This window comes from Dryobates pubescens, chromosome 18 (genome assembly GCF_014839835.1).
Source record: "Dryobates pubescens isolate bDryPub1 chromosome 18, bDryPub1.pri, whole genome shotgun sequence".
Classification (NCBI taxonomy): domain Eukaryota; kingdom Metazoa; phylum Chordata; class Aves; order Piciformes; family Picidae; genus Dryobates; species Dryobates pubescens.
The window spans coordinates 5,184,722-5,197,702 of NC_071629.1; the positions used below are offsets into that span (position 1 = coordinate 5,184,722).

General features: G+C 51.7%; 1 protein-coding gene across 1 annotated transcript; it reads right to left on the bottom strand.

Moving 5' to 3' along the window:
• Positions 1 to 2,141: 2,141 nt before the first annotated feature.
• Positions 2,142 to 10,142, bottom strand: LOC104306398 (G-protein coupled receptor 83). Its single transcript, XM_009907363.2, has 4 exons — positions 9,494 to 10,142; positions 7,765 to 7,890; positions 6,261 to 6,394; positions 2,142 to 3,339 (listed from the first exon to the last, which is right to left on the bottom strand). Exons 1-4 carry the CDS (start codon positions 9,875 to 9,877, stop codon positions 2,745 to 2,747), a joined length of 1,239 nt encoding a protein of 412 aa, XP_009905665.1. The 5' UTR covers positions 9,878 to 10,142; the 3' UTR covers positions 2,142 to 2,744.
• Between the last annotated feature and the right edge of the window lie 2,839 nt (positions 10,143 to 12,981).

The following is a 12,981-nucleotide window of genomic DNA, read 5'->3' on the forward strand; positions in this document are numbered from 1 at the left end:
CTCTGCATCTGCTGGCAGCTGCTCCTGGCACAGGTCAGTTCAGCACCACTGCCATGGCACTAGAGATGGATTCTCTTTAGTTGAGTTTATTACTTGCCATGAAACCTGGTGGTAAATATGAGAGAGTCAATTTGAACCTCGTTTTCTGAAGGAGCCCTGTGAGAGCATGTTGGGGAAGTTCAATAGCCCAGATCAAGCCCTTCAGATCCAGAGCAAGCACCAAGTGAGGTTCTCAGTGCCACAGGCTTATCCCCTCCTGCCCAAGGCCAGGTCCTAGGTGATTCCAGGCTTCACCCAACCTTTATTCAACTGTTTTCCCCTCTGATTTTCCATCCCTTTCTTAGGCTCGGGAGCATGGGGAGCTTTTTCCAGTTAGTCCTTTTAAAGTAGGACCTCCCAGGACTTTTCCTTCCTGTACCCATAGGACATGGCACCTCTCAGGCTTTTCATGGTCATCTCCTGGTTTGCCTCGAGGCTGCCATCACTCCCATTTCTGCTCCTGAAGGAAACCCCTTCATTATGACTGTGTCTCTGACATCCTCAGCTCATGCTAAGAACTTGTGCTGCAGCAAGCAAAGGCTGAAGGATGCTGGGTTTGCATGTCTTTGGGGGGAAAAAAGGTTTCTTAAGCCTCAGAAGATAGATGAGTGGAAAGAGGCTGCTGCATTTCTGTGGTGGAGACCAAAACCTCCATACTCAGCATCCCCCAAGAAATGATGTTTTAATGAAGTGGTAGTGTGGGGGCTGTTCACTCAAGGTGGATGAGGAGGGAGGAACAGTCAAAAGGTAGATGACAGCTTCTTTCAGTGATTAAACAAGGTGATGCTCATTAGTTAGAGGTGGTTTTAACATCTTGGGAAAGCCACAATATTTTTCTGCTCCTCACAGTGCAGGCAGAGCCTGCACCCAGTCTCATATTCAGATAACTGTTAGTGTCCAAGTGAAGTGCCTCAGGCATCATGTATTACTCTATTTCTGCTTCTTCTGCTCCTGGTGCTCTGCTGTCTTCTCCTTGCTATTGCAATGCACACCCAAGCTGCAGGAAGGTGGCCAAGTAGGGTCAAGTAGCCTGGAAGTGAGGACCTCCCCTCCTTTCTCTCCTGTTCCTTCTCACTGCACAAGTGGGGAGTAAAATTCAATCCTTAGTTTCCCTTCTTGCTCTGTCTTACTTTCCTTTTGGATGGTGGTGGGAGCATGTCCTCATCAGCATCCTGGGTCCACCCCATCTTCTTCCAGGGCAGAAGCCTGCCCAGGCTGTCAAGGTGAGGATGCACCAGCACTGGATATTTTGTATGGAAAGCAGTGTGTCTGGGGGGTTTGTGGTGAGTACAGTGTTTCCCTTTGGATGTCAGGTCTGAGGACCAGAAGTAACCACCCAGCTGGTCCATACCAGAGCCCCTCTATCACCACTGCAGAATGCACTGGTCACCAGCACCAGGTTTTGAAGGACTGCCTGGGAATTGTCAGGGCTCAAAAGACACATAGCTTTATTCTTGCCAAGGGTTTGTGACTACTCAACCCAAAGCATGGGCAGATAACTGAATCATAAATTCTTGGCTGTCTTTTGTCCTTCTTCTCCAAGTAAGAGGAGTGTCTTGCACAAGCTCAACCAGAGAAGCTGGAAGAAGTCTGGCCTTTCTGGCCTTATTTTGAAAGGGTGGTGTGATGGAGGAAGGGACACCACTGGCCAAGCCAGGAGGTCCTTCTGTATCCTGCACCCCAGTGCCCAGTCACTGTTCCACACTGCAGTATCAGGTAACAGTTCTGGTTTCTGTCTGCTTTTGATGTCTCTTTCCCCTGCCTTGGTCTTTTTTAAAACTCTTTTTCATCTATCAGATCTTTCCTTTGTTCTCCATCCTTTTTACCACCTGGCTCCCAAGTGTGGCTAAATTAACCTGTATTTTTTCCCCCCCAGGACTTTAAACAAACCCTTCCCTCCTGAGTCAGAGTCAATTCCCTTGTCCATCTGAAACTCTCTTACAGCAATCATCAGTTATGAAGAGTGATTTCATCAGTGAGTGCTACAGCCCTGATGAAATGTTCTGTTGCCTTTTCTTTAGTGCCAGTGCAGGTTTATTTCCTGAATTAATGTATTTACAATAAAAACAAACCCAAAAAAAGACATTCTGGATGGACTCAATGTGCGTCCCCACACATGTGCTCTGCCACAGACAGTGCTTCCTGCTGCCTCTTACCATGGCTGGCTTCCAGATGTGGCTGAGGGATGGGATAGAGCTGGGGCAGAAGGAGCAAGAAGGGGAAATTGCTATTGATTGACTCTTACCTCTGCTGGGAGGCTTTGGTATAAGTTACCTGTTGAAAACTCCATATAGAGGTAATCAACATGGGTGTCCAACTCCTTCCTTCAAACAAGTCAGAATGGGTCCAGTGCTGCTGCTCAGCAAAGCCTTCATGTCGTGACACTTGTTACAAGACAAGGCCAGTGGCTTGGGACAACAGAAGAAAGGAGAGAAACCTGGGTCCCACTCCCTCTGCAAGTTATGAGATGGGACCCCCTGAAAGCAAGACTCCCTGTCCACAGATCACCATGCCCCCTGCAGACACCTGCTCTTGGGCCAGCTGTGGGCACACAGGCAGGGTGCCTGAGAGGCTCTGCGTGGAGGGAAGCAAGTGTGACTCTGGGACAAGTCAAAAGTCAGAGCAGCACCCTCAGCTCCTGAGGAGAAACTGGGAGATGCCCTGTGATGTCCACCAAAGGCAGCTCACTCACCTCAGCCTTGGGCTCACAGGTCTGTGTTGGCTGTCTGGAGGTTTACGGCGGAGCAAGCGGTCTGCGAGGCAGGTCCCTTCCTCTGCCTGGCCTGCTCCATCCAGGCCTCACGGCAGGATGCCACCATGGGTGGCAGCAGGTTGTCCTGGGGCCCAGGCACCTTCTGGCACATGCAGAGCAGGGACTTGAGCTCGGAGCGGAAGCTGTCGTTCAGCCAGCAGTAGATGAAGGGGTTGTAACAGGTGCTGCTCATGGCAAACCAGTGCAGGGCGAAATAGAGAGAGTTCCTGGTCTGGATGCCGAGGCTGGAGATGAGCACCACGTAGCAGTTGAGAGGGAACCAGCAGACGGCAAAGACCACCACCACCAGCACCAGCATCTTGATGCTCTTCTTCTTGTTCTTGTGGTGGGCGAGGTACTGCTGGGTGGTGACGTCCCCGATGGCGTTGCGGTGCCACAGCTTCTTGGCCAGCCGCGTGTAGGTGGCAGTGATGATTAGCAGAGGCAGGAGGTAAAGGAGGAGAAAGGTAGACAGGTCCAGGTACTTCCAGACTAGCTCTGCAGGCTCGGGAAAGTCTGGGAGGCACAAACTGCGGACAGTGGCTTCCCTTGAAAACAAAGAGAGACACAGAGCCTGTGGCCACGGCGCTGCAGATGGATGCTGCCAGCTTAGCACAACCACACCACCCACAACCACCTCCTCCGACTGGTGGTATGGACAGAGTGGGGCCAGATGTTGCTCAGCTCCACAAAACAAAGCTCAGCCAAACCTCTGTTTCCCCCCAACATTCTTCTCATGATGTTCTCTGCCTCCCCAAGGATAAGTCTGGCTGCTGTGTGGTACTTTCCCCTCGAGTTGCTGTGTTGCTCGATAAAAATAGACCAAACCATTCTTAGAAAGACAAACTGGAGTTTCCCCTTAGAAGCTGCAGTTAGTTTTCATTGAAGGAGTCCCTCTTGCCCCCTTAACATGGCAGAGGTCACCTCTGCCAGCCCCTTCTCACAAAAGGTGCTACTGGCCTGGCTGCAGCTGCCCCTTCCCCGTGCGCACAGGCACAGAGGCACAGCCATGCCAGCCTCCTGCTCCCAGAAACCCAGCACAGTGAGTGAGACCCACCTAACTCCTGCTCTTCTCCAGCCCTGTAGGTGATTCCTACCTGCACCATGCCCAGGTTTCCCTGAATGTGCCCATCCAGAAATCCAGCCCAGGATCACAGAATCAATCAGGCTGGAAGAGACCTCCAAGATCATAAGTCCAACTGATCACCCAACCCTAACTAATCAACTAGACCGTGGCACTAATCCAGGCTTTTCTTAAACACCTCCAGGGACATCAACTCTACCACCTCCCTGGGCAGCCCATTCCAATGAGTAATCTCTCTGCCTGTGAAGAACTTCTTGCTAAGATCAAGCCTAAACTTCCTCCTGCACAGCTTGAGACTGTGTCCTCTTGTTCTGGTGCTGGTTGCCTGGGAGAAGAGACCGACCCCCACCTGGCTACAACCTCCCTTCAGGCAGCTGTAGAGAGCAATAAGGTCTTCCCTGAGCCTCCTCTCGTCCAGGCTAAACAACCCCAGCTTGCTCAGTTGCTATTCCTCCAGCTTCCCAGAGCCCAGCTGTTAAAACCTTCCTGCTACATCTGAAAACAGGCCAGGCTGTTACTTAAATGTCACTGCATCCTGGTACTTTGGCTTCTTATGGTTAGCTACCAAAAGAATGGAGCTTACTGCAAGAGCTCATTTTAACAGTGCTGGAGTGATCTGTCCCCTCAGACCTGAAGGGTCCAGGCTCTGTGGCTCTTTTCTGGCTAGCATCATCTTGCAGCTGATGCACCCTCTGCAGAGCAGTAAGTGTCCCCTCTGCATCCTGCAGCAGCTGCCTGGAAACAATGGAGTATTAGGACACAGGAGCACTTGCACCTTTACTTCTGGTAGATGTTTTCTTCTTTTCTATCCTTTTTCTGCCCCATTTTGCCCTTCTCAGTCTTTATCCTCTGCTCATATGTGTTCAGCAGAGCCTTGAGTCCCCATCACGCCCCATTATTCACTGCAGTATTGATTAACATCTTTAATATCCTGGTTTCAACCTCTGGAGCTGCCTTTTATGTCACAAACAGAAGACTGCTTGAAAACAGAGGGCTGTGAGCGTGGCTGTTGGAGGGGTGAGAGTGGGTGCAGGAGCAGAGCTCTGCCAAGTATGGCCATGGATGACCCTGGGGATGCTGCTTGAGAGAGGAACAGATGCAAGAAGCAAAAATCAACCCTTCTGAACTGTGCTCCCCAGGATCCAGCCTGCTGCTGCAGAAGGGGCTCACAAGTATTTCAGGGAAGAGGCTGATTGAGAGCTATACCAAAGAGGATGTTGAGTTCTGGTAAGTTCTGGTATGACACTGGCCCTGTGCACCACAGCCAGAGAGGTTTGATGCTGATGGAGCCCATGTCCTCCTGTCCCCAGAACCTCCACCAGCTCCCTGGTGGGACGTCTCGGGAGCCCCTGGCACAGCAGCAGCTATTACAAGCAGTATAACCACTGCAGTTTTTATTCAATGGAAAGCAGGGATGAGAATAGAACGTCCTGGAAGTCCTTATATCACTGAGCTCCTCATGCCAATGTGGGGCTGGGTTTCCTCTGGCCATGTGAAGGGATGAGCAGAGACAGGTGCCACGAAACTGATAGCAGAGTTTGTTCATTCATGAGCAATGTGCTCAGTGACACCCTGGCCACAGCTGCGGAGCGATGCAGGGCAGGAGTAACCCAGCACTTTGTTTACAGTGAGTCTCAGCAGTTGGAGGCATGACATCCCCCACAGAAGTATCTCACAGGCAAGTCAAGCTCAAGCACAAGTAAGGAAGAGCTGTGAAGCCCCAGAATATGCTCCTGTGTTGTGTAACCTCTCCTACACCAACAGCAGTAAAAGCCTCTGCAGGCAGTCACACGCTCCCTTGCCGTGCTGATGGGAGGGATGTGGCTGCACCATAGGAGGGAAGATAGCTCAGTAGCTACAACAGAATTCTTCCTCCTGGTGCCCCTTACCACCTCCTCACCCTGTGCCTTGGGTTGCAAATGCTGTTCAATGTCAGAGTATCCCCTTGAGCTCGAGTGTGGCACTCCCGTGAGGTGCAGGCACCATCTGTGACACACACCATGAGATACACCGGTTTGTGTAGCATTATGGGCTGTCCTCTAGCCAGGAGGAGACAGAGCAATGCTACAGGCTAGTGGTGATGAGAGGACGGGGACAAGTTGAGTGCCATGGAGAACCAACAGCCTGCAAGGGCAAACCAACCCTAAACACCTGGTTCTCTTTCCCCCCCACCAGTAGAGAAGGTAACTTCCCAGCCACAAATGTCATCATGAGCTGGGTGGCTCTTCCAGCAGGCTCAAGCCTCTCCTGTGAGCAGTGAGAGTTCATTCACAAACTCCCACTGATGCCATGCCCTACCCCCAGCCTGGGTCCCCTCCCAGCAGCTCTCCCCACTGGGCCCCCCTGCCATCTCTTCATTCTTGCTTCGGAGGGGAGATACTTCACCTGTAGTTATACTGGAAAAGCTTTTGATAGATGGCATGGGGTAGGGAGAAGCAGGTTGCCATCAGCCAGATGACAGAGATGCTCAGCACTCCCTTTGTCAGTGACATCCTCTGCTTCAGAGGGTTCAGGATGACCTGCAACAGAGACATCGCAACCTGACTCTCGGTGCACAGGAAAGCCAAGTCCCTTCCATACACACAGCAGAGGCTTTTTTTGGGGGGAGACACAATCTAATGTTGTTAAGGAAAATGACAGCCATGATGAGAAAAATGAAATGCCCTGCTTATTAGAGTGACCTGGAAGACGGGAAACATTGAACTTCTCGGTCTTCTCAGAAGGGCTTTCAAATAAACCTTTGTTCTATCGTGTTCTGTGAGGAGCATTTTCCCCTAAATTGTGGCTTACATTAGGCAGGAAGAAAAGAAGACATCCAGACAGTCTCTTCAGTGATGGGAATGGCCACGCAGTCTGTGTGAATTACCTGCAGAAATGCCTCCTCTTCTAGCTCAACCTGTGAAGCTGAGCCTTCCTCCCCTCTTCGGAGGCATTATCTCACCTTTTATGACATTTTCTTTGTCAGATGGGAAGGTAAAGAGCTTACAGAGTCTGAGAGGCTGGAAGATGCTGTTCAACTGACAGCAGACAACAGGGATCACCAGGGAGAAGCTGGTGGCCTGGGCTGCCCTCTCTCTCCTGCACTGGCAAGGCACTCAGCAGGCATCTGAGTGAGCCTTGCTGTAGGCATGCGGTGGGTGGGCACAGTCCTCTCTCAGCGCTGAGGTCTCCCCACGCTGTTCCCAACAGACATCTCCTGCTCTGCCACTCCCCTGTGTGCTGGTCCATCATTTCTCCCATGGTTACCAGGCTTTTAGTCTTAGAATTGCTTTTTGGTCCAACTGTCCTGCAACTTGATGGTGCAGCAAGTGCCCAGCGGGAGAAGGAAAGCAAAGGAACCAGCAGGCAGCTCAACCAGAAGTGAGGCTCAGGACAGTGCAGACTGCTGCTTCCTGGGCTTTGTGTGGTGGAACCAGGAGGTCTGGAAAAGTTCCAAATACACCTGAAGGAACATTTTGCACTCAGTGTTGGCTGTGCTGATTTTCAAGGCCCTTCATATAAAACAAAGCCTCTGGTATCAACTCAGGGCTATGTTGGACCTGGCTCTTTTCAAACCCTGTGAAAAAGCTGTCCTCACCCTTTTCCACTGAAAAAGATGAGGATGCTGGCAGTGTCCTGTGGAACCTGTGATGCTGTATTTTGGGGGGTTTTCCCCTCCTGCCCCATACCTAGGAGCCTGCAGAAGTTCATCAAGCTTGACACATGAGGAATGTCTTTGAGTTTAGCTCTCCCTGGAATTACTGAATTTAGCTCTTAGTGAATTTAGCTTAGAACCTTCTTACTGGACGTGGCTTTGATTCCTAAAGTTCACCCACCTTGAACCCCTGGCTTGACCACAGGGGCTTGGGAAGAGCCTTGCACACGAAAGAGTGGCTGGGTGGTGTTTTACCTGGTGCCTGTCCAGGGCAATGGCTGTCAGGGTCAGCGTGGAGACGTGGAGGGAGCAGTACTGCACGAAGCGGCTGATGTGGCACATGGCCTTGCCAAAGACCCACGTGCTGTTCACAAACCGGACCTGGGGGGTGGGGAAACAACAGATCAGCAGCCAGCAAAGGCACTGAAAGCAAATCCATGAGGAAAGCTGCACCAAGGGAGGGTTAGGCTGGATGTTAGGAGGAAGTTCTTCACAGAAAAAGAGATTGGCCATTGGAATGTGCTGCCCAGGGAGGTGGTGGAGTCACCATCTCTGGAGGTGTTTAGGAAGACTGGATGGGGTGCTTGGTGCCATGGTTTAGTTGATCAGATGGTGTTGGGTGATAGGTTGGACTTGATGATCTCAAAGGTCTTTTCCAACCTGGTTTATTCTATTCTAATAGTGCAGGGGGGAGCACACTCTGCTCCCCCTGCTTGGGCAACCTGCCTAATTCTGTATTCTGTAAAGCCTTTGCATTGCACTTGGGCTGGCTGGGCAGCTCCACCCAAAGCCCAAAGAAAGATTAGCACACAACATTTTCACACAAGGGTTTATGAGATCAAAACCCCACACATGAAAGGAGTGGTGGTGGTGGTGGTGGCTGAGCCTTCCTGGCCTATTCCTACAGGCACAGTTTGTGAATAGCAGGAATAACTTTGGATTATACTAACACCTATATTTGGAAAGAGTGGAACAGGTTTTGTTCACACACACACACACACACACACCCCTTTCAGGTCTGGAGAGCTTTCACTGAAGACTTTACCCAAGTGGCAGCTCTCAAAAGCTTCACTACTTTCTTAAAGTTGCCCAGGTATGACTGGCATTCGAGTTGTTCTGACCCACTAAGTTTCAAGTGTGGTTCTCTAGTGCTCTCCTGCATGCACACTAGAAGTACACGTTCATCCACACACTTCTGCATTCCCCAAGGAGCTCTTGTTGTGGTTTGGTAGCACGTTTGGGGAGACTGCAACCTTTTGGGAGATAGGAGTTTTACAGAGCAAAGGGATCCCACAGGTTTCCAAACAGCATTTTACTTGCCTGGCAGAGCTGTCTGTTAGACTTGATGGTGCTGAGCTCACACCTCAGCCCTAGAAGAGCATGCACAGAGAAGCTGTGACCACCAGGCAGAGCGTTCTTCTAAGAGACTCCCCTGCTGGCTGCAGGGCTAGCAGCGTGGGACACCTTGGCTGCACTTTGAGTCCTGTGTCCAGTTCTGGGCCCCTCAGTTTAAGAAGGACATTGAGACACTTGAACGTGTCCAGAGAAGGGCAACAAGGCTGGGGAGAGGCCTTGAGCACAGCCCTGTGAGGAGAGGCTGAGGGAGCTGGGGTTGTTTAGCCTGGAGAAGAGGAGGCTCAGGGGTGACCTCATTGCTCTCTACAACTACCTGAAGGGAGGTTGTAGCCAGGAGGGGATTGGTCTCTTCTCCCAGGCAACCAGCACCAGAACAAGAGGACACAGTCTCAAGCTGCACCAGGGGAGGTTTAGGCTGGAGGTGAGGAGAAAGTTCTTCACCAAGAGAGCCGTTCGACATTGGAATGTGCTGCCCAGGGAGGTGGTGGAGTCACCGTCCCTGGAGGTGTTCAAGAGGGGATTGGACGTGGCACTTGGTGCCATGGTCTAGTCATGAGGTCTGTGGTGACAGGTTGGACTCGATGATCTGTGAGGTCTCTTCCAACCTTAGTGATACTGTGACACTTACCAGGGTAAAAGGTGTGTTGAGCAGCGTGATCATGATGTCCGACACAGCCAGGTTGACAATGAAGAGGTTGGTAGCCGAGTGCATCCTCTTGTTTTTCAGCACCACGTGGCACACCAGCATGTTCCCAAAGAGAGACATGATGATAATGACCGAGTACGCCACGATGAGGAGAGCTTTCACCATTGGCTTCTGGGACTCTGGCTCGTATTTAGCCAGCTCAGCAAACTTCTGCCACTCGACTATGCGGCTGTCTGTCCAGTTGAAGGTCGTCCTGTTGGTTGCTTGGTAGATTGAGAGGAGTTTGGCCAGGGAAGAATAATGCTCAAACTTCTCAAGAAACTCCATCATCTGTGACCTGTATGACTGGAGCAGCAAGCGAGGCATCGTGGGCTAACCTGAGTCTTCTCTCAGCTGCAGGCCACGGGGCTCATAGCACAGCAAGTGATCCATCAGCTTCGGCTGCCTGGCTGTCTAGGAAGGTGTAGCTGCTGTTGCAAACACCACCTTAAAATGGAAAGCTAGAGGGGAGGCTCCAAGGTGTGAAGAGTCCCCCAGGGCCAGAGGAGTCACTGGGCAGTGGTTCCAACAGGCACATTGGGAGGGAGCTGGCTTGGGATTGCAAATTCTCAACCCCTTCATATATCAAGAAGAGCAACAGTTCCACAGGTGGGCTGGGGCTGGAAGGAAGAACCAGTTATTACATGCACCAAAAGCAGGAAAACCTCAGGTGGGCTTTGAAGTTGTTTCAATCCCACATCAGCTTTTTCTTCTTTGTTCTCACCTGAGTCCATCTTCCCTCCAAGTTTGGCATAAGGCTGTGCTCTTGGTGCTTTCATCCTCTACTTCAAACCACCCAGTTCTTTTCTGCTGAAACATGAAGGCAAAGACATTTGGGGGAACATTTCTGAGAGCAGGGGTGGCTTTTGTCTGCATCTAACCCCAGCAGTTACCCTAAAGTGGTTCAGAATCTGAAAAATCACATCAGAAGTTGACTTCAGCCTATCTCATATTTTCTGCTCCAAACAACAGTTGAGTTCTGCTTCCAGCACTTCAGTCCCAGACAGAAACTGGTCCTTCCTGCAAAAAAAAAATGTGACTTGGCTGTAGAGGCATGCAACTCACAGAGCAAACAAACCAACATACAGAGCCGTACAAACATCTCTGCCTCCTCACCTTTACTGAGCCATTTTTAGACACCCCTAGGGATCTCAGATTGCATTGATCTATTGGTGCTGGGTGGAACCTGTTAACTCTGCACACCACTATTTACAGATATGCTACCCACAGGGGGAGAAAATCATTCAGAAGCTCTGCTGGGGTGTCCAGGAGGGTGGAAGCTTTGTGTGCTGTGTGTCACTCCTGCCAAGCACACATCAATGGACCTCACATGGTGGGCAGAGCTTTCAGAGTGCTAAAAGCCTCCCCAGCCCCTACCTGTGCAGCAGACAGGAGACTCCCCAGGTCACCCCCTGACTGCACAGCAGATGGTGGCATGTGGCAGACACTCAGCACCCCCAGCCACTGCTCTGTCACAATGTTGGCCTAGGCTGCAACCACTGCTGAGAATCAGAGAGCAGTGGTTTTCTGATGGTAGCACTGGGGGTTGAATGTGGTTGTACCCATCAATTCCCATAATACAATCCACTTTGTCTTCTGTGTCTACTCTGGAGAGCATCTGGAACACAGGAGGATCTAAAGAGGTTGCCTACCAAGAGCAAGTGGATGTTACACAACTTGGTGGTGTGGAAGGAAGGAGGAATCATCCAGGAGATGGGAGAATAACAGGTCTTGAAAGAGGCAGTGGTTGTTTCCTGGGTAAATTTGTGAGTGAAAGAAGCTCAGGCAGGACAGAGTGTGACAAGTGCTCATGGATTCTGCTAGAGCAAAGCAGCTGTACTGCAGCAGGTTCCTGCACAATCACACCAAACCCCTGATCCACCTGAACATGAAATACACCCATCCTCAGGGTGGGTTTCCTGATCTACCCCACAGCATGGCTGAACCCTGCTTTCACCAAGGGAGGCTCTAGGAACGATTTACAGAACATCTCGAGGTGGAAGGGACCCATAAGGACCATGGAGTGCCACTGCCTGCTCCTTGCAGAACCACCTAACACCAAACCATGTGACTAAGAGCATCACCCCGGCGCATCCTTGGTGCCATTTCCTGGGGAGCCCGAGGAGAACGGCAGAGCTTCAGGTGATGGAGCTGTAACCTAACACGGAATTTCCCTGGCATCTTTCAATATCCAAACCCCAAGCTTTGCAGTCGTGGAACCCTTGTGGCTCTCGGTGCTGGCTGCTGCCTTGGACGGGTGCAGCAGAGAGGACTTCCCTGCTCTCCTGAGGAAGGGCATGTTCGAAAACAGCTTATCTGACGAGCTGAAATGCTACGATTTCAAGAGTCTACCTCTCAGTTTGCATCTCTTGGAGGAGCAGAGAGGGAGAGCCCAGTCCAGTCCAACTTTCCCTAGCTCAGGCAGGCTGGCTGGATGCTCCTGGCCGCTCCAGCATGGATTTCCTCCTGATACAGCAGGGCTGACCCTCCAACTCCAGCACATCCACCCGCATCTCTCCTGCGGCACTCCGCCAGGCGTTTGGATTCCCACCAGAAAGCAGCCTTTCGCCCCCTGCCCCGCGCAGTCCTTCCCGTCGCGGTGCGCACCGGGGCACGCACAGCCCCACAACGCCGGCACTCACCGCATGCTCCGCTCCGGTCCCACGGGACAGCAGCGACTCCTCCACGTCCCGGTGCCGACCCCCGCCCGCAGCCCCGCCCCGCACATGCAGCCGGGCACCGCCAATCGGGGCGCGGGGCGGGGTCACCCCTCCATTCATAAAATCGCGCTGGGCTCCCAGCTTCCCACCACCCGCGCCCAGCACACCGTGCCCCTTGGGGCAAGCACCGTCCGAGGGCTCCACAGCATCAAGGCTCACCCGGTGCTTTAGGCGGCTTTGACCGTGAGCGTGGTACCCCCCTGCTCCCTACGGGCAGCGCAGGGCTTCTGTACCGACCTGAGCGCCGGGAAGCAGGGTTTATCTCCATGTAACATATGTGTTTCGAAAGCAACACCATGGGTGAGGGGCTGTTTCTTGATGCATTCCCATGGTATAGGGTTCCATATGCTCTATAGGCACTAAAGAGAGGTCTACACATAAGTCAGACGTTTCCAGCACAGAGAACTCTATGACAATGATGTCTCATGTGTTCCTCCATGGCATTTGAAGCAGGGTAAAGAGCTACTTACAAGGTCGAGGTTATTCTCCTCTTTTGAAGTGTAAGGATCAGCAGTCAGGATGCTTGACACAGCAGTGCATGTAGCTTGTCCCCGTTGCCTTTGAAGACAAGCTGTTCCTGAGTTCCTTTGGAGAAGGAACGTGATTCTTCTCACCAATCTGGCTGCTCTCAAAAGTCATCAACAGGAGCTAGAATGATACCTTGGTGTTTTCTTCCATGTGAATTGCCAGAACACAGGCACACTGATGCTG